This window comes from Fukomys damarensis, unplaced genomic scaffold, assembly GCF_012274545.1.
Source record: "Fukomys damarensis isolate Sample0158 unplaced genomic scaffold, DMR_v1.0_HiC HiC_scaffold_27, whole genome shotgun sequence".
In the NCBI taxonomy this organism is placed as follows: domain Eukaryota; kingdom Metazoa; phylum Chordata; class Mammalia; order Rodentia; family Bathyergidae; genus Fukomys; species Fukomys damarensis.
In genome coordinates this window covers 4615174-4637297 of record NW_022900939.1, presented here as the reverse complement: position 1 = coordinate 4637297, position 22124 = coordinate 4615174, and the positions used below count along the sequence as shown (strand labels likewise).

Genomic DNA, 22124 nt, shown 5'->3' with positions numbered 1-22124 from the left:
ATCCCTTTATTTTTACTCTTTTTCTCTTTCCCTTCTTACGTTCTCTCCTGGATTGCTCTTACTATATATATATATTTTTTTCTCATTCATCTTTGAGATAGTAAATAATTGAATATACTTTTCTTTATTTTATTTTAATTTTAAATGAGATAAGAGTTACACAACTTTATAAAATAAAGTTGGACATTTTAGTTGATGCCTATGAGTAGTAATTGATTCAGATTAATTAGCTGTGTAACAACTTACACTGTGTCATTTTGTCATGGTGAATACATGGGCTGTCTTCAGGGTTTGATAGGTACTATTTCAGAAAGTTATAATACTTTAATTGTTCTATTTTATCATTTGTTTCCCCAATATTGTTCAGTTTAATTCACTCTTCTCTCACATTTAGTAGTAGAAACTGCTTGTTTTACTTTTATCTGTTCAATCACACAGAAATCAATATTTTCATGTGTCCTGTGTCACTTTATTTTTCACTTTTATATGTTTCTCTGGATTATTGCTATTATTGTGTATTTTATAGGTAATTTTTGTCTAAAATGTTCCACTATATTTTGTTTTTAAAATATTGTTTACCATCTGGTGTTTCATTTTTTAAATATTAATTTTATAGGCTAGACACTGTGACCAGAAAATGGGGCTTCTTTTAATTAAATGTAGTAAACATATAGAAATGTATAGGAAGCTTACGATGAAGGATAATATCATAGGCTCTGAAGGAGAGGCCGCGGTAGACATGGGCGTCTGAGTAACAAATGAAGAATTGGTGCATTATAAATACCCATCAAGGAAAAAGCAAGCTGAAAAATACAAGTACACAATAAGATATTAAGTCACAAAATGCACGCTAAAGGAGGAAATAGCTTGGGAAAGAGCACAATCAATGGAGGTGCAGTAGTTGCAAGAGGACGAGGGGGCAGCAATGAGAAATCACGCGGTCGAGCTCCACTTCAGCAAAAATGTGTCTGCGAAGCAAACACGCGAAGGAGGAGCCCTGAGGACCCGGGGAGGAATCTGTTGCAGGTGGAGACCGAGCAGGGAAGCCGTGTGCAGATGCGAGCGTGCAGAGTTCGATTCCTATCAAGGAGGCCCATGGAGAGCGAGTCCTGGTCCTTAGTGGTGCTGGGAGGGGGACTGGTCCTGTTGTCAAGGAAGCTAGGGGTCTTTGGGTCCCATTGAGATGGAAATTCTGAACTGGTACAGTGTCGTTCTGCTTGCAGCCCTGCTGTGACCCGATGACCCCAGATGGTGCTGGCTGACACACGTGACCCAGGGGTTCCTGGGCAGGGCTGCTGTTGGCCACCTCCATCCACTGCAGGCTTGTGCTGACCATCGGTCATCCACGCTGGGTGCTGGTCTCAGCTGCTGCTTTCCTCCTGCGGTGCCAGCTTCCGTTGGACAAGGTTCGGTGACTTTAAAGGGCTGGTCTGTGAGGCTGCAGTCGCTGCCCTCCAGGGCTGGTTTGTGCCACACACAGTCTGAGAGCTCTGCTGGGTGCTGGTTTCTGCAGCTGAGCTCTGTTTCCTGCTGCTGTCTGCAGCTCCCCAACACTCACTTCCCCTACTTCTTCCTGCTCTTTCTTTGGTATCCATCATTGCACCCACCCTACTCATGAGCTTGATTCCTGAGCAGATTGACAGGACTTTTTGACCCCACATTACCCCTAAAATAAATCATGAGCATTTTTTCAGGAACAGCAAAGCAAGTCTTTATGTTACATGAACTTGTGCTATAGCACAGGGGTTCAGTCCAGTGGAGGAGCCTCCTAGAAAGACCCCAGAAGTGGTGGGCAGTGGTGGTTGTACAGCAGCTGCAGGCCTGTGATCGCTACCCGGGTCCACAGAGACTCTGATATCAGGGCTGTGATCCAGTCAGGAGGCCCTAGTGACACCAGTGAATCTTCTGGAATGCTGCTGTTGTCTCACAGTAAAAGAGAGTATTTGCATAATTTGTGTGTAGGTCCCATAACCGTGGCCGGAGTTTCACATATACCCGACCCTAGCTCCAGGTTGCCAGGCTACCCAAGTTCTGTGAGTCATTCAGTTTAATCAGGATGGCTCCTGTAGATCACTAGATTACATTATGTTCATGTAATAGCATAGTATGAATCTTTTCTACCCCATGTAACACAGAAAATAAATCAGCTTTAATTTAATAAAAATTAAAGCATTTTGAAAACTACAGTGTTGACTACAGATCATACATCTATGGGTTGGCCATAAAACCTGGTGTAATATATTTTCTAAATCATGAAAATACAAATAAGTGAGAGGAAATAAAAACTACTCCTTATAAAAATACCCGGAGAGTGGATATAACCCATAAATACATGAAATTACTAAGACATTTATGTGATGAGAGAAGAGCCCTAACAATATGTCAAACAGTCGATATTCATTAAATTCTTAATCATAACCACAAAGAAAGACAACCAGGAATACCTGCAAATATAGATTCTAAAACAGACAGATACTGATGTCAAATAAAAAAGATAGTAATATCTATGTAATAAAAGGCATAATTTTGTCATTGACTTAAAAGCGTGACTAATACACTGTATTTTAAACTGTTTGGATAAAATAAATGTCTTAAATTATTAAATCAGTGATAATAATTAATTTTAAAATAAAATGTTGCTATTTAGAAACTTGAAATGATGAAAGGTTTGCTCTCCAGATGGCTCACAGAAACACACCTAACAGCTTTTATTGCTCAGTGATTTTCAAACTGGTAAGTTCAGTACATTTCTGTTTCTAAGCTCTATACAGTGAAATTAGTAATTTTACTCATATGCTGAGTGCATGGAAATCTTACATGTTTTGATTTTACAGAGTTTATTTGATAGAAAACTTGAAGGTGAATAAAGAAAATGGTAAGTGTTATACAGAAAAATGACAGAAACTGGGTCCAATATATATAGACATATATTCATAACCTCCGATTTACACAAACATGCACAAAACAGGCACCAGTGGGTGTGTGTTTCTCTTTTATACATAATTGTCATTTTCTAAACTGTCTTCAGCACTAAGATGTCTCACCTTCCTATAACTTAATTGTCCTTCAATACATTACCTGATCCTAAAGTAGAAACCCCTGCGCTATTTGTTCATTCAGTTGTGTGTTAGTTTGTAAATTACACTGAATAAAAGAGATCTGTGTAATATATTGAAACACTATTCAGAGAAACATAGTATTTATTGTTTAAAAATATCACATAATTCCAAACCTTCTGGTGATAATAGCCAGCACCTATTTTATTCTCTTAAAAGTTTCATGTCCATCCTCTGATGAGAGAGAAATCGAGCTATTACATACCGTGCAGGTGGGCATACTGAATATTATTATTTCAGTAAATCAGTGTTTATCAGAATTTCAGTGAATGTGTGTTACAGAAGCACCAGATTAAGAACGTAAGTGCAGTAACCCTTTTTGTTTCTCTTGGAATTACTGATGGAACTCAGGACTTTCTGTTTGAGAGGCGGGATGTGGCCCCACTGAGCTAAATCCTGAATGCAGTAATCTTGACTTGAAAGCAATTGCCTCAAACCTTTCTGCTGAAAACCAGTGTAAACATTATGAAAAATGAAGTACTTTTTCATTGTACACTTATTTTAAAATTGAACTTTGTAGAAATATTATACTGATGTACGTTATGAAATTACAATATTTTACTTTTTGCATTAAAGTAGTCCTTAATAGCACAGAATTTTTTACACTATAGATTTAACAATTAATCAAAGATTTCAAAATATAACGTGAATTGTAAGAACCCATCTCTTAAAATATGCAAGATAGTATTTGTTTATAAAAGAGCAGCTGGAAAGGCGGAAAATATTTATTTGTTCAGAATGAGAACAAATAATTTCTTAGAAAGAAAATAGACAAGGGCAAAAGTGTAAATGCCCAGCATCACTGCCACTTTTATCCTTGAGAGCTCTCACTCTTCTGCAGGACTCTCAGGGCAGCGCTCTTCACCTCTTTGTTTCTGAGACTGTAGATGAGAGGGTTCAGCATGGGGATCACAATCGTGTAAAACACAGAAGCCACCTGATCCCTGCCCAAGGAGTAGGACGTCTTCGGGTTTACATAAGTAAAGATCATGGTGCTGTAGAAGATGGTGACTCCCAGGAGTGTGGGAGGCACAGGTGGAGAAGGCTTTCTTCTTTCCAGCAGTGGAATTAATTTTCAGGATAGTGGAGAGGAATGGACAGATAGGATCCAGATATGGTGATGAGGGACAGCATTAAAATAGATCCAGCAGTAATGAATATAAAGATTTCAACTTCAAATATGTCACTGCAGGACAGGGCCAAAACAGGGGATGTGTCACAGAAGAAGTGCTGGATGACATGAGAATCACAAAAATGCAATCTGCTCATGTAAACTGCATTCATAGTGGACTCTACAAGTCCAATAAAATAGGAGCCAGTGAGGAGGGACCAGCACAGTCTTGTGGACATAATGACTGGATAGTGCAGGGGGCGGCAGATAGCTACATAGCGATCATAGGCCATGGAGGAGAGAAGGAAACATTCAGTAACAATGCAAATTACAAAAAAGAACAACTGGGTGAAGCAGCCCAGGAAGGAGATGCTCTTGGTTGAAGCCAGTAAGTTGTGTAAGGTTTTAGGGGTTACAACACTCGAGTAGCTGATGTCAAGAAATGACAGGTGAGTGAGGAAAAAGTACATGGGGGTGTGCAGCTGGGGATCCAGGCGAATGATCAGTACCATCCCTGCATTTCCCAGCACCGTGATCAGGTAAATCAGGAGGAAGAGCACGGAGAGGACCAGCTGTGTCTCTGCAGAGTCTGTCAGCCCCATGAGGATGAAGCCAGGCACACTGGTGGAGTTCCTTCTAACCATGGTGTTTTAGTGCACTAATCTATTGAATTACAAATTTTAAAAATTACCCTGTCTCCAAAAATATTTTTATTTATGTGAATTGCTCAGTACTTTCATAGCCTACCTAGAAGTTAGGGAAAGCTATTGTGAAGAAGAGTGAAAAAATACAATGGCCATGCACAGATATAGTCACAAAAAGCCATTTGTTTCTGATACAGTAATGCCTTAAATCCTGGTTTTAGCATGAAACTGATGCTATTCTAAGCACCAAGTTTGTTATTAATGCATGAGAATATATAATTGACTATGATAATTATCATTTTTAGTGTATTATTCCTTGTCCTTTTGGTCACAATTGCTTACTGTATTAATCAATTTAAGTTTTGTCAGGTGACTTAGGTGATTCACATTAATATCAAATTCCTGCAGATATAGGGACAGGGACAACAAAATAAATCTTTAAATCTTTTCCCTTTTCAAAAATAGGCTGCTTCTCCAGCTTACCGTGACCAAGAGCAGGAATGCTCATCATGTCCTCCAAACAAATGACTCTACAGAGAACGGATGCTGTGCCTCAGAAGTGTGTAAGATCGTATCTGCTTAGGAAAGAGCAGCTGGAAAGGGGGGTAAAAGACTTAAAAAATAAGACCAAATAATTTCTTAGAAGGAAAAGTGTAAATGCCTAGCATCACTGAAAATTTAACTGTTGTTTTCATCATTGTTATTTTAACTTCATGACTGCCTGAGAAGAATATTCAGTCACCACCCCAGGAGGTCAAGGTTGCTTTAACCTGGAAAAGGGAGGCAAGGAGCTTGGAGTCACCTGGACATCAAGGTCCTGGCAGAAAGTACCACAGGGAGACAGATCTGTGGGGGCAGAGGCTCCTCTTTCTCCTGTGGAGGAAATGCACCTTTTTCCTTCAACCATAATAACGTTTCCCCACATTTTGTAGGCAGCCGGAGGCAGCATGGAGCTTCCTCTCAGGTAACAATGTATTTTTTAACTTGCCCTTTCCAAGTCAATTAGCTTCACCACATTGAATTCTTAGAATATGTACATTGCCTGTATACTTTGATTTCGCGAACTCTATATTCCTTTTTCTGCAAATCTTAGCATTACTTACGGTGTGGCCCAAATGATGTGTGTTGGTAAATTTTTGAGTAAAATCCCCTTTATTTTATCCCCTTTATATTATACTCCACTTTAATTCTCATAATGGTACTTACTGTGCACAAAAGTTGCTGAAAAAACTGCCTTCTGGTGTTGTCTGTTTAAAAATTTGTCAAGCAAGAAATATTCTCAGAAATAAAACAGGGAGCCACATACTGAACTGAAATTTATTGTAATGACTTTGTGTTTCTAAGGATAACTTATCTTCAAGTTTTCCTGCATTCATTATTTTATTCTGTGGAAACTGTAATTCCCTAGAAATTTTGTCCAAGTCTTGATCAAATGGAAAGGTCACCCCAGAGTTTCCTCTGAGAAGAGTCTGAGGAGGAGCTGTGAATGGAGTCAGACCAGTGTGTGCCTCTCCACCCAGTCAGCCTCATATACGGTGCATTCAGGACACTGCAGCCTTTGCTCATCCTCGGGGAGCAATTTCCAGGGAAGATTCCTTGGCTCAACTCCACAGACAAAAAGTTCAGGGATTTAATGAGTACTAGATTTTGTCTTTTCCCTTTAGAATTTTCACATTTAATATATAAACAATGCAACTCAAGCGATACTCCAAGTTTCTTCTGAATTTCATTTATTTATTTTTAAAATTGATACATAATTCTATATAATTTCCAGGACTAATGATTTGCATAATTATTCAGGAATTTTTGAATAAAAGTTAAAGAAAAAAATTCCTGAGTCATAGTTCCTTTACAAGTGACACTTCGAAGGAAGGAACAATCAAATTTTTCTCCTGGAAATATCTTATTTTTAAATGAAAGACTTGGCAAAAGACATCTCCTTTATTCCCTCGAAAAATAAAAGAAAACTTTTTTTTTGTGGTACTGGGGATCGAACTCGGGTGCTTGCGCTTGCAAGACAGGCCCCAACCTCTGAGCTAAATCCCCAGCCCGAAAACTTTTCAATGTAATGAAAAAATGGAGCAAATCTATAGTTCTTACAGTTTGTTTATGTAATTCGAATTTCGTCCAGTCATATCTTTTGTGAGAAAAAAAAACTAATGTAGAAGTGTACTTTTAAGTTTGCATAATTATTATTCTACAGTTCATTGAATATTTATCCAATTTTATGACTAAATATATTCTGCTAGGACCGGTTATGCTAGGCATCCTTCCTGGGATGCTGTTGTACCTACATGAACAGTGTAGAAGTAAGAACAGCTGCACTATGGTCTTTTAGAAACTATATTTATATTGTAAGAAAATCCAATGGCAGCATGTAACAGATGATAAGTAATTATTTCTGAAAAATAACTTTTATTATGTCAGCTATACAGAGGTCTAATATAGTAATTGGGCAATTGTAAGATATTTAAATGTTTCTTTCTGATTGACATGGAGTTATAGGATGTCTAGTTAATAATATAAATGCTTCCCAGTATATATATATATTTTAAAAACATGTTGGTCTCCATTTAATAGAAATTTAAGAATTTGTTCAATGTAAATTTCAATTATAAAGTCACAAAATTGGTGGAGTGCTTTTCCATAAAAACATGGCTTAGGGTTGGATATTTAACTCAGTGGTTCTGCCACTTGCCTTGAAGACCCAGCCTATCTGGCCTAAATCACAGAAATGCGTACAGAGTATAATAATATATCACTGCATCTTATAAAAATGAGAGGAAATTGGGATCACAAGTATACAAAAGAATAGATACGTGTGTGAAGAGAGGTGAGACCAAACAACATGTTGAACAGTACTCGCTTATTAATTTAATAATTGGTTCCAGTAGAAAAGATTCGATTTGCAAAGAAAAATTCTCACAAACACCTATAGAATTGATTCTAAAAAGCATAGATATCAAAGGAAATTAATTATAATTTGATGTAATATTGATTTAGTAGAAGGCATAATAACTTTGATGGATTCAGAAATTTGAATAATATACTACATATAAATATGACATTTACAAACTGCTTGTTTGAATTAGTAATACATGAACAAATTCCTTATTTTTAAAGTAGAGATGCGGCACTTTAGATAATGCATATAAACAAGTAAAAAGTTAAAAAAAGTAAAAGTTGTCAAAAAATATATAACTTAGAGTCAGAGCCTGCCCCAGAGCAACCGTGAGTGCGCAGATCCCAGGAGCAGAGTGTGGTCCAGACCTGCCTGGCTGCAGGCAGATCACAGCCAGGGATCCCCGCAGACCCCACAGGCTCACCTGAACCTGCCCAGCCAATGCCTGCTCAGGACAGAGCTGCACAGGCTCACAACCTTCTGTCAGAGGTGCCATCTAGACTCTGTGGTTTTTCCCCAGGAATCCCTGGACTGATGAGCAGCAGAGAAAAGGCCACTCGGTGGCTTGCTGAGAATTGAAGACCACTGGGTGAGCAAAAACCTATCTCAATGAACGCATAGCAGCTGCATCTGTTGAAATGAGAAGACACATAAACAAGCCCCAAAACCAGAGTTCTAAATTAAAAAAATCATTGTGTTATATTTTCTTAGAAAGCCTTTCTTTTCCATCAAATTTGAAGGACAGTCTTTTAGTATACAATAACACAGGTGGGTAAATATTTTCTTCCAGTGGTTGAAACACATCATTCCAAGTCTTCCTGGCTTCTAAAGGTTCTGTTGAGAAATCCATTTTTATTGGGGCTGGTTTGCCTCTGTAAGTGCTTTAGCATTAATTTCTACTTTTAATATACTTCATTCTGAGCTTTGGACAACTTGACTAAGACAAGTTATAGGGATCTTTCCTCTGTGACTATTTCCTATACTATCTGGATGTCTGTGCTATTTCTCAAAGTTAGGACATATTTACATGCAGATGTGTCAAAATAATTTAATAGCTTTGAAAATATCTCTAGTTTCACTGACCTAGAGTCAGATACGACGACAAGAAGTTAGGATAGGCTGCTAGAAAATATGCTTTGGAGAATATTTACACATTGAAAGAAAAAGAGAGGCAGGGGAGATCTGAGAGGAAAAAGAACGAGGGAAAAAGAAAAAGGGGAGGGAATATAAATGGAAAGGGAGAGAAAATATAAGGAAATTGACTTCAAAGTGTTAGCACACATGTGTGTCTTTTATAACATTAGAAAATTAAGGTAAAAACCTGTGGTTCAGGGGAACTTGGAAAAAAAAAAACAGGTTGTGCTGGAGAGGAGCCAAAGCAATATCTTGTACTGTTACACAATTACACACACACACACACACACACACACACACACACGTTCTTCTCATGGAGATATGTACTAGAGACCGCCTTCCCTGGACTGCACTTGTTTGACTATGCTTAATAAAAAGAGGAATAGAAAAATCTCTTCTTTGTGTGTGAAGACTCAAGGTCTCCTCTCTGCCTCTGTCCAAGGAGCAGAAGCCATTTCTGCCCCACTGCCTCATGGGAAGTCTCAGCCATGTTCTGTGATGGTGACAATGGACGCGACTTGAAACCTGAGACTCCTCTGGACCTGGCAGTGAGGATGCCTGGCAAATCTCTCAGCTGTGCTGTCAGTGGGAAGAACCAGACCATGGGCCCAAGCTCTCTGAACTCCCAGGCCTTGTCTTGAAAGCACGGCTGGGAAGTGGCAGGGAGAGGACTGCGGATGCGTCCAAGAAGGGAGGAGAGGCCTGGGTGCTGCAGCTCTGAGGGGAACAGAAGCCCCGGGAGCCCCACCTGCCCAGCTGTGCTGCCGACTCAGACGCCCGACCCCTCTGAGACCTCCCCGGCCAGGCTGTTCCCTGCTCAGTGTTCACACCGACTTCAGCATTTGCTTCCTGCCCTTCTCTGTGTCGGCGTTTCACTCCACCCGCGTGAATGTGTGAAAAACGGGCTGGATTTCTCACTGGGATCCCACAGCCTGGCTCTTCCTCTCCAGCAAGACAGATATCAGCTCACTGCCCTCAATCCCGTGAGGTTGCTCAGCCTTTGTCACACTCACTGGTCTCTCATACACTACCTCAGTACTGAGGGGGCACCGTCTCCCTAGTTTGAAATGGTTTCAGGGTCCTACGTATACAATGCATGTGGGGGGCTTTCTCCTCTCCTCTGCCTACCACATTAGAGATGCTGGACACGGCTCTCATCCGGGGCACTGCCTAAGTCCTGCTCCTCCCTGTTCTCCTGAGGCCGAGGCAGAGGGGATTTCTGAGATGGCCCCTGAGCTCACGCTGTCCCAATCCAGAGAGAAATCCCCGCAGTGTCCCTGCTGCTCCAGCTCATGGCACTGAGCTCCAGACTCGTTCTCCTCAGGACAGTTCTCCGTCCTGTCACAAAGCCAGCGCTCCCGGAACGCGCAGATGTGTCTCTCCCGGAGATGGGGCAGGGAACTCCCCTCCCCACCCCGAGCAAACCTTCCCTCATTGCCTGCATGGATCCCTTCTGCTGCTGTGCGCATCCTTCTCAGCGCCAGTAGCTCTGGGCCTTCCCTGCTGCCAGCTCACCCAAGCTGCGATGCGGGGACTTCGTATGGTTCCTGTGCCTGCTCAAGCAGTTCTGCATTTGGAGGAGGGCACATCTGTCCTGGAATGCGTGGTGTCTGTCGTGTGAGTGACACCGTGTGTGAACCATTCAATAAGAGAATGAAATAGGGCAGGGACTAGGGAGGGGATTCTGAAGGGAGGGGAAGCTCAGGAATAGAACACAGGAGAGGCCTGAGAGGGGCAGGGGGACGGTCAAGGGCAATGTGTACACGCACCAATCACCACATGGACGTGATCATGTGTGTCGCATGCCTGTCGCAATAAAACGCGTGGTAAATCCTCTAGAACAGCTAGTGTGTTCTGCCTGCCTGTGCTCTGGTGTTTTTGGCCCCTGATATCTACCATTCTACAAAATAAATTTTTTTGCTCCCTCTACTTGAACTCTCTCGAGCAGTTTTATTTTCACTGCCAGATATTTCAGAATGGTTGAGAAAAACTGCCCCATTATGAGAGTAACAATGCACACCGACATAAGGTTTATTATGTAGTGAGCAAGTATATTAATATTTTACATGTATGGATTCATGAGATTTCTGTGGTCACAGCTGCAACAAAATGTATTATTTTCTTTCATCACAAATGAGAGCAGTGTCCAATATTTGAAGAACAGGTAATTTGCTTTTTGGTACATAGCTCTTCCTGGTGATGTCTGAACTTCATCTTAAGTTGTGAGTGTACAGAGGTCAAACTTTTAAGCTTCTCATGCATTCAAAAATTCAAGAGTTTCTGCATGTTTTACAATTAATAATTTCATTATTCAATTTCTGAAAAACTCTGAAAGTATTAATGATCAGCATTAAGTGAAAGGTAGAAATAAAAGGAAAAGAACACACTAAAGGCTTTGAGGAAAAGATTTCTGCTGGATCCAGGATTGATTGCCTTCCTTTAAACATGCCATAAGAAATTTGGGGCTTCATTTACTCATAAGACAAAGTCATAAATACAAAGAAAATAGGAAAACAAACACTAAGAAAGGCTAAAGGAAAGGCACAAAGCCACTGCCTCAGAACAGCTGGTAGGGTTCTGTTTCAACCGCACCGATGATGAGGTGTCCTAGTTCTTCCAAAGTGCAGCACAGGCTACTGAACTATTACATGTGAAGGCGTCCATAAGAGAGAGCACTGAGGACTTGGCCGTGGATAGGATTTAAAGGATTGCAGAATTTCCATTTCTACATAGAATTTAAAATGCTGTAATGAACCTTCCACTCACCTATTTTAAAATATCCTGTTAGTCAGGAAAATGATGCATTTCTGGTGTGTGAGCCTCCCCCAGGTCTGAGTTCACATTCATCAGAAAACACCCATTCCAAGACGAGGCACAGAGGACTGTGTGGAACACATGAAATGTCTCACTCTGAGCAAAAGATGGAGAAAGTAACAACCTTGACCAGCGTGTAACGAGTTCAGCTCCACATTAAGAGACGCTCAGCACCAGTCCTGTGCAGACGGGAAGAGCAGAGGAAGCAGAAATGAAAGAGCTCACATTTAACATTAAAGGTTACTTAGCAGGTCACTGTCAAGCCAATATGAGATTGGATAATAAAAAAATTAAGTAAATACAGGCACTCCTGATAGATTTACTTAGAGGTCTTCAGAATAACTAGAATAACACAGAGTGAAGATAGGAAAATCTATGCAAGAATAGGCCAGAATTTTCACTACGCAGAAGGAAACTATAAAATTGTTCAGTGAAATATAGGAAATACACATATATGCACACACACACACACACACACACACACATATTCACAAAATCAGAAATTTGTTTACAAGACGTGACCAAAGAGGTTCCATAAAATGAAAAAGGGAAAGTGTAAACATTGAGCATCTCTAATATTTTAACTGCCTGCAGCCCTCTCTCTTCTGCAGGATTCTCACAATAGCATTTTTGACCTCTTTGTTTCTGAGACTGTAGATGAGAGGGTTCAGCATCGGGACCACAACCGTGTAAAACACAGAAGCCACCTGATCCTTTCCCGAGGAGTAGGACGTCTTTGGTTTTAGATAAGCAAAGATCGAAGTGCTGTAGAAGATGGTGACTCCCAGGAGGTGGGAGGCACAGGTGGAGAGGGCTTTTCTCTTTCCGGCAGCAGAATTGATTTTCAGGATAGTGGAGAGGATGGACAGATAGGATCCAGATATGGTGCTGAGGGACAGAACTGTAGTGGATCCAGCACAAATGAATAAAGTGAGTTCAACCTCAAATGTGTCAGTGCAGGACAGGGCTAAGATTGGGGATGAGTCACAGAAGAAGTGCTGGATGACATTAGAGTCGCAGAAGTGCAGTCTGCTTATACAAAGCACAATGGCAGTGGAATCTAAACAAGCAATAATATAACAGACTGCAATCAGGGCATGGCACAGTCTTGTGGACATAATGACTGGATAGTGCAGGGGCCTGCAGATAGCTAAATAGCGATCATAAGCCATGGAAGAGAGAAGGTAACATTCAGCAGCAATGAAAACTATAAAAAAGAACATCTGGGTGAAGCAGCCCAAGAAGGAGATTCTCTTGGTGGAAGTCAGTACATTTTGTACAGTTTTAGGGGTGAAGACACTTGAGTAGCTGAGGTCGAGAAATGACAGGTGAGTGAGAAAAAAGTACATGGGGGTGTGCAGCTGGGGATCCAGACGAATGATCAGTATCATCCCCACGTTCCCCAGCACCGTGATCAGGTAAATCAGGAGGAAGAGCACGGAGAGGACCAGCTGTGTCTCTGAAGAGCCCATCAGCCCCATGAGGATGAAGCCAGGCACACTGGTGGAGTTCCTTCCACTCATGATGTTTCAGTGCAATTATCTGTTTAATTACAAATTTTTAAAATTACAGTGTTTCCAAAAATATTTTATTCATTGGAGTTGCTCTGTATTTTTCCTAACCCACCTAGAAATTAATGAAATCTATTGTAAAGAATAGTGAAAAAATGCAATCGACATGTACAGATTTAGGTCTAAAAGCCATTTGTTTCTGATACAGTAAAGACTTACATCCATTTTTAGCAGGAAACTGATGATATTCTAAACACTTTCTGGTATTGATCCATAAGAATATATAATTGACTATGCCAAAGATCATATTTAGTGTATTATTCCTTGTCCTATTGTTCCCAATTGCCTACCATATCAATTAGTTTAATTTTGGTCAGGGGACTTAGGTGATTCTCATTAATATCAAATTCCTGAAGATATAGTGACACAGATGACAAAATCAATCTTTCATTCTTTTCCATTTTTAAACGTAAGCTCCTTCTCCAGCTGCCCCTGACCAAGATCAGGAATGCTGTTCATGTTCTCCACACAAATGACTCTACAGAGAACGGATGCTGTGCCTCAAAAGTGTGTAAGATCATATCTGTTTAGGAAAGAGCAGCTGGAGAGGGGAAAAAATATTTATTTGTTTTTAGAATGGGCGCATAAAATTTCTTAAAAGGAAAAGAGGAAAAGTGCAAATGCCTTGCATCACTGTTATTTTACTGTTTTTTAAATCATTGTTATTATAACCTCAAAACTGCCTGAGAAGAATATTCAGTCACCACCCCAGGAGGTCAAGGTTGCTTTATCCTGGAAAAGGGAGGCAGGGAGCTTGGAGTCACCTGGACATCAAGGTCCTGGCAGAAAGTAACACAGGGAGACAGATCTGTGGGAGCAGAGGCTCCTCTTTCTCCTGCGGAGGAAATGCACCCTTTTCCTTCAACCATAATAACTTTTCCCCACCTTTTTTAGGCACCCAGAGGCAGCATGGACCTTCCTCTCTGGTGCCAACGTATTTTTTTTTAACTCACCATTTCAAAATCCATTTTCTTCACCCCATTATATTTTTAAAATGTGTAAATTGCCTGTATAGTTTGATTTCATGAACTCTATATTCTTTTTTCTGCAAATCTTAGCATTACTTATGGTGTGGCAAAAATGATGTCTTTCTATACATTTTTGAGTAAAATCTCCTCTATTTTATCCAGTATACTCCAGTTTTATTCTCATAATGATACTTACTGTGCACAAAAGCTGCTGCAAAAACTGTGTTCCGGTGTTGTCTGTTCAAAAACTTGCCCAGCACAAAATATTCTCAGAAATAAAACAGGAAACCATATACTGAGCTGAAATTTACTGTAATCTGTTTGCTTTTCTAGGGATAACTTATTTTTAGCTTTTGTGCATTCATTTTTGTTGTTGTTGTTCCAAGGTGAAATGTAGCACCCTAGAAAAATTTTGTTCAAGTCTTAATCAAATGGATATGTCACCCCAGTTTCCTCTGAGAAGAGTCTGAGGAGGAGCTGTGAATGGAGACAGAGCAGTGTGTGCCTCTCCTCCCAGTCAGCCTCATATATGATGCATTCAGGACACTGCAGCCTTTGCTCATCCTCAGGGAGAAATTCCCAGGGAAGATTCCTTAGCCGGAATCCCAGGAGATAATTTGAAGGATTTAATGAGCAGAAGAGTTTGTCTTTTCCCCTGAAAGTCTCCCATTTACAACATGAATAGTTCATCTTCTTATCTGATGTTCCAAGTGAACTTCATTTATTAATTTTTAAATTGTTACATAATTGTATATACTTGTCAGGAGTAATGATTTGCACAATTAATCATGATTTTTTGACTAGAATGTCAGAGAAAAAAATGTCCTGAGCCATGCTTTCTTTACACTTGACACTTTGAAGGAACAATGAAATTTTTTCTCCTGGAAATATCTTATTTTTAAATGAATGATGTCACAAAAGACATATCCCTTATTCCCTCGAAAAAAAGTAGAAAACTTTTAAATGTAAAGAAAGAATGAAGCAATTCAATAGTTCCTACAATTTGTTTATGTAATACTAATTTTCTCCAGTCTTTTCTTTTGTGAGAAAAAAAGCTAAATAGGTTGTGTGCTTTTAAGTTTGCATACCTATTATTCTACAATTCATTGAATATTTATCGAATTTTATGAGTAAATATATTCTTCTAGGAACTGTTATGTTAGGTATCCTTCCTGGGCTGCTGTTGTACCTACATGAAGGGGGTAGAAGTAAGACCAGCTGTTCTTATTTTGCTCTGCTACAATACGGCCGTTTAGAAATTTATTTATACTGTATGAATACCTGACCTGGCACCATGTAACAGATGATAAGAAATTATTTCAGAGAAATAACTTCTATTACGTGAGCTATGAAGGGGTCTAATAAAATAATTGGGCCACTGGAAGGTATTAAATATTTCTTTCTGATTGACATGAAGTTATACGATGTGTAGTTAGTAAGCGAAGGCAGGGACTAGGAGAAAAAAATGAGAACCAAGACCTATCATGTAAAGGTACAAGATCCCAATACTGATCATAATTGTACTGTATAACTTAAATGAACAAATAGACTCAAGTAATTAAAAACAAAGTCTTGGTATAAATTTAGTAGAAATGTAAGAATCTGTTCAATGTAAATTTTATTTATAAAGTCACAATATTAAACGAGTGCTTTGCCATAAAAACCAGGCTAACCGCCCTAGATCACAGCGGTGCACAGACAACAACGATATGAAATTTCATCTTATAAAAATGACAGGAAAGCGGGATCACAAGTATAGAAAAGAACAGATAGGAGTGCGATGAGGGATGAGCCCAAACAACATGTTGGACGTACACACTTATTAATTTGATTAATAACCGATTCTTGTTGCAAAATTCGAATTGCAAAGAAAATTAACCACAAATACATATAAAATTGATTTTAAAAAGTATATATATCTAAAAATAATAATAATTTTATGTAATATCGATTTAGTAGAACGTGTACCTTTGATGGATTCAGAAATTTAAATTATATACAACACATTACCATGATATTTACACACTGATTGTTTGAATAAATTCCTTATTTTCCAAGTAGAGGTGCTGCACTGTAGATAATGAATATAAATAGGTATAATTATGCAAAAGTAAAAATTTTCTTTACCCAGTTATTACAAACTGTGCTGCTATAAACATAGGTGAGCATATGTCACTGTGACATGATTCTTTTAATTCTTTTGGAAAGATACCCAGCAGAGGGATGGCTGGGTCAAATGGAACCTCTAGTTCCAGCTCTTTGAGGTATCTCCATGTTGATTTCCACAGTGGTTGTACCAGTCTGCACTCCCACCAACAGCGGAGAAGAGTTCCTTTCTCCCCACAACTGCGCCAACATTTGTTGTTTCATTGTTTGTTTTGTTTTGTTGTTTTTTGTTTTTTTGAGACAATGTCTCACTATGTAGTTGAGACTGACCTGGAATTCACTACGTATCTCATGCTTGTCTCGATCTCACAGCAATCCTCCTGCCTCAGCCTCCTGAGTACTGGGATTACAGGGGTGTACCACCACACCTGGTGGATGATTTCTGGACAGCAGCCATTCTTTTTGGGAAGAGGTGGAATCTCAGTGTTATTTTCATCTGCATCTCCTGAATGACCATGGATGTGGAACATTTTTTCATATATTTACTTTCTGCTTTTAATTATTTTTCTGAGAAATGCTTGTTAACTTCAAATGTCCATTTTTGTATTGGATCTTTATATTTGAAGGGCTGATTGTTTTGAGTTCTTTATATATTCTAGATAAGACTCTGTCTGCTGAGCAGCTAGTACAAATTTTTTCCCACATTGTAGGTTTTCTTTTAGTTCTGTTGATGGTTTCTTTTGCAGTGCAGAAGATTGTTAATAAGACGAGATCCCAGTTATTGATTTTTTCTGCTGGTTCCCTTGCTACTGAGGATTGGTTCATAATGTCTTTTCCTAAGCCAATGTCTTCAAGAATTCTGTGGTTTCTCTATAAAATGGAATATTACTCAGCCATAACGAATAAGAAATTAGATTCATTCATAGGAAAGTGGATACATACTGAGGATATACTCCTAAGTGAAGTAAATAAGTCACACACGTGTAAATACCAAACAGTTTCTCTGGTGTGAATTCTACAATAGTACATAAGATCCTAATGGTATAATTGACAATGTGAAAGAGAAAGGAAAGGGCTAAAGGAGTAGCGAAAGTGGGAAGGGTACAGGAAAGGTAACAAGGGGAAAAATATGAGAAAATGAAAAAATAGAAATAAAGGTTGCCTGGCTACCCAAGGTCTATGAGTCACTCAGTTTAATCAGAATGGCTCCTAGAGATCAATAGATTACATTATGTTCACGTAATAATGCAATAGGAAGCTTTTCTACCCCATGTAACACAGAAAATAAATCAGCTTTAATTAAATTAAAATTAAAGCACTTGGTAAACTACAATGTTGCTTTCAGGTCATACATCTATGGATTGGCCAATAAAACCTGGTATAATATATTTTCTAAATCATGATAATACAAATAAATGAGACAAAGTTAAAACTACTCCTCATAAAAATACCGGGAGAGTGAAAATAATCCATAAATATATGAAATTACTGGGATATTTATGTGATGAGAGAAGAGCCCTAACAATATGTCAAACAGTCAATATTTATTAAATTTTTAATCGTAACCACAAAGAAAGACAACCAGGAATATCTGCAAAGATAGATTCTAGAAAAGATAGATACTGAAGTCAAATAAAAAAGATTCTAATATTGATGTAATAAAAGGCATAATTTTGTCGTTGATTTAAAAATGTGACTAATATGCTGTATTTAAACTGTTTAGATATAATAAATACATCTTAAATAGTTAAATCAGTGATAACAATTAATTTTTACAATAAAAATGTTGCAATTTAGAAACTTGAAATGATGAAAGGCTTGCTCTCCAGATGGCTCACAGAAACACACCTAACAGCTTTTATTGCTCAGTGATTTTTAAACTGGTAAATGCAGTACGTTTCAAATTCAAAGCTCTATACAGTGAAATTAGTAATTTTTCTCGTATGCTGCGTACATGGAAATCTTACATGTTTTGATTTTACTGACTTTATTTGATAGCAAACTCGAAGGTGAATAAAGAAAGCGACAAACGTTATACAGAAAATGACAGAAACTGGGTCCAATATATAGAGACATATATTCATAACCTCCGATTTACGCAAACATGCACAAAACAGGCACCAGTGGGTATGTATTTCTCTTTTATACATAATCATCATTTTCTAAACTGTCTCCAACACTAAGATGTCTCCCTCTCCTATAACTTAATTGTCCTTCACTATATTACCTGATGCTAAAGTAGAAACTGCTGCCCTATTTGTTCAGTTGTGACTTACCTTGTAAGTTACACTGAATAAAAGAGATCTGTGTAATATATTAAAGCACTATTCAGAGATATGTAGTATTTATTGTTTCAAAATATCACATGATTCCAAACCTTCTGGTGATAATAGCCAGCACCTATTTTATTGTCTTAAAAGTTTCATGTCCATCCTCTGATGAGAGAGAAATGGAGTTATTACATACAGTTCAGGCGGGCAAACTGAATATCATTATTGCAGCAAACCAGTGATGTTCAGTATGTCAGTGAATGCGTGTTACAGAAGAACATGGTCTAGAATTTAAATGCAATAATCCTTGGGGGGCAGGATGTGGCCCCACTGAGCTAAATCCTGAATGCAGTAATCAGAAAGCAATTGACTCAAATCTTTCTGCTGAAAACCAGAGTAAACAGAATGAAAAATGAAGGGGTTTTTCATTGTTAACTTATTTTAAAATTGAGGTTTGTAGAAATATTATATTGATGTAGTTTATAACATTACAAAATTTTTACTTTTTGCTATAAAGTTTTCCTTAATAGCACAGATTTTTACAGCTTACACTTAGCAATCAATCGACAATTACAAAATATATCGTGAATTGTAAGTACCTGTCTCTCAAAATATACAAGATCATATTTGTTTAGAAAAGAGCACCTGGAAAGTGGGGGAAAGATTTACTTTTTTACAATGAGGACAAATAATTTGTTAGAAAGAAAATACAGAAGGGCAAAAGTGTAAATGCTCAGCATCACTGTTATTTTAAATGTCTGGAACTATCTCTTCCACAGGACTCTCAGGGCAGCGCGCTTCACCTCTTTGTTTCTGAGACTGTAGATGAGAGGGTTCAGCATGGGGATCACAATCGTGTAAAACACAGAAGCTACCTGATCCCTGCCCAAGGAGTAGGACGTCTTCGGTTTTAGGTAAGTGAAGATCATAGTGCTGTAGAAGATGGTGACTCCCAGGAGGTGGGAGGCACAGGTGGAGAAGGCTTTTTTCTTTCCAGCAGTGGAATTGATTTTCAGGATGGTGGAGAGGATGGAAAGATAGGATCCAGATATGGTGATGAGGGACAGCACTAAATTAGATCCAGCAGCAATGAATATAAAGATCTCAACTTTAGAAATGTCAGTGCAGGGCAGGGCTAAAATAGGGGATGTGTCACAGAAGAAGTGCTGGATCACATTAGACTTGCAGAAGTCCAATCTACTTATACAAAGCACAGTGACAGTGGAATCCAAACAAGCAATAACGTAAGAGACGACAAGGAGGGACCAGCACAGTCTTGTGGACATAATGACTGGATAGTTCAGGGGCCTGCAGATAGCTACATAGCGGTCATAGGCCATGGAGGAGAGAAGGTAACATTCAGCAGCAGCAAAAACTATAAAAAAGAACATCTGGGTGAAGCAACCTAGGAAGGAGATGCTCTTGTTGGAAGTGACTAAGTTCTGTAAGGTTTTAGGGGTGATGACACTTGAGTAGCTGAGGTCGAGAAATGACAGGTGAGTGAGGAAAAAGTACATGGGGGTGTGCAGCTGGGAATCCAGGCGAATGATCAATATCATCCCCGAGTTCCCCAGCACCGTGATCAGGTAAATCAGAAGGAAGAGCACGGAGAGGACCAGCTGTGTCTCTGCAGAGTCCGTCAGCCCCATGAGGATGAAGCCAGGCATGTTGGTGGAGTTCCATCTCCCCATGATGTCCTGCTGTGCTCATCTGTTGAATAATAAATTTTAGTAATTACCCTTTTTACCAAAAATATTTTTATTTATGTATAAGCTAATTATTTTTAGCCTACCTAGAAATTGATTAAAGATATTGTAAAGAAGAGTAAAAAAAATACAATGGCCCTGTACAGATATAGCCATAAAAGGCCATTTTTTTCTGATACAGTAAAGCCTTACATCGTGTTTGTAGCATGAAACTGATGGTGTGCTAGACACTTTCTGTTGTTAACACATGAGGATATATGATCGACTATTCTAAAAATCATTTTAGTGTATTTTTTAACTTACCCTTTCAAAATCAGCATCAACATACTGTATTTTTAGAATACGTACATTGCGTGTATATTTTGATTTCACAAACGATATATTCCTTTTTTAAGAAATGTTAGCATTACCATGGTGTGGCCCAAATGATGTGTGTCTATACATATTTGAGTAAAATCTCCTTTATTTTATCGAGTTTAAGACAGTTTAATTCTCATAATGATACTTACTGTGCACAAAAGTTGCTGAAAAAACTGTCCTCTGGTGTTGTCTGTTTAAAAATTTGTCCGGCAAAAAATATTCTCATAAATAAAACAGGAAACCGTATACAGAACTGAAATTTATTGTAATCTGTTTTTCTAGGGATAACTTTTCTTTAGCTTCTCTACATTCATTTTTTTCTTCCAAGGTAAACTGCAGCACCCCAGAAATTTTGTGCGAGTCTTGATCAAATGGAAACAAAAACCCGGTTTCCTCTGAGAAGAGTCTGAGGAGGAGCTGTGCATGGAGACAGAGCAGTGTGTGCCTCTCCTCCCAGTCAGCCTCATATACGGTGCATTCAGGACACTGCAGCCTTTGCTCATCCTCGGGGAGCAATTTCCGGGGAGGATTCCTTGGCCTGATTCCCAGGAGATAATTTGAAGGATTTAATGAGCACAGGAGTTTGTCTTTTCCCCTGAAAGTCTCCCATTCACAACGTGACCAGTTCGCACTCTGATCTGATGTTCCAAGTTTCTACTGAACATCATTTATTTTTTTTGTAAACTGATGCATAATTATATATACTTGTCAGGAGTAATGATATGCATGATTATTCAGGACTTATTAACTAGAATGTTAGAGAATAAAATTCCTGAGCCATAGTTTCTTTACAAGTGACACTTTGAAGGAAGGAACAATCAAATTACTCTCCTGGAAATATCTTATTCTTAAATGAATGATGTGGCAAAAGACATATCCCACATTTCCTAGAAAACAGGTAGAAAACTTTTAAATGTAAAGAAGAATTGAAGCAATTCAATAGTTTTTACAGTTTTTTACATAATAGTAATTTTCTCCAGTCTTTTATGTTTTGTGAGAAGAAAAAAACTAATTTGGAAGTTTACTTTTCAGTTTGCACAATTATTATTCTACAGTTCATTGAATATTTAACCAATTTTTATGACTAATTATATTCTGCTAGGACCGGTTGTGTTAGGTATCATTCCTGGGCTGCTCTTGTACCTACATGAATGGTGTAGAAGTAAGAACAGCTGTTCGTATTTTGCTCTGCAGCACTATGGTCTTTCAGAAACTATATTTATACTGTATGAAAATCTGACCTGGAACCATGTAACAGATGACAAGAAATTATTTCAGATAAATAACTTCTATTACGTGAGCTATGCAAGGGTCTAATCAAATAATTGGGCCATTGGAAGGTATTAAATGTTTCTTTCTGGTCATGTAGAGGTACAAGATCCCAACAATCAATGTAACTGTACTGTATCCCTAAAATGTACC

General features: G+C 38.6%; 2 protein-coding genes and 1 pseudogene across 2 annotated transcripts; all 3 read right to left on the bottom strand.

Annotated features, from left to right (window-relative positions):
- Positions 1–3927: 3927 nt before the first annotated feature.
- On the bottom strand, positions 3928–4871 carry LOC104851277 (annotated as a pseudogene).
- Positions 4872–12293: 7422 nt separating this feature from the next.
- LOC104851195 (olfactory receptor 8H1) lies at positions 12294–13244 on the bottom strand. The gene has a single exon (XM_010608370.1). The coding sequence runs from the start codon at positions 13242–13244 to the stop codon at positions 12294–12296; it is 951 nt and encodes a 316-aa protein (XP_010606672.1).
- Positions 13245–19400: 6156 nt separating this feature from the next.
- LOC104851194 (olfactory receptor 8H1) lies at positions 19401–20925 on the bottom strand. Its single transcript, XM_010608369.1, has 2 exons — positions 20852–20925; positions 19401–20346 (listed from the first exon to the last, which is right to left on the bottom strand). The coding sequence occupies exon 2, from the start codon at positions 20325–20327 to the stop codon at positions 19401–19403; it is 927 nt and encodes a 308-aa protein (XP_010606671.1). The 5' UTR covers positions 20328–20346; positions 20852–20925.
- Between the last annotated feature and the right edge of the window lie 1199 nt (positions 20926–22124).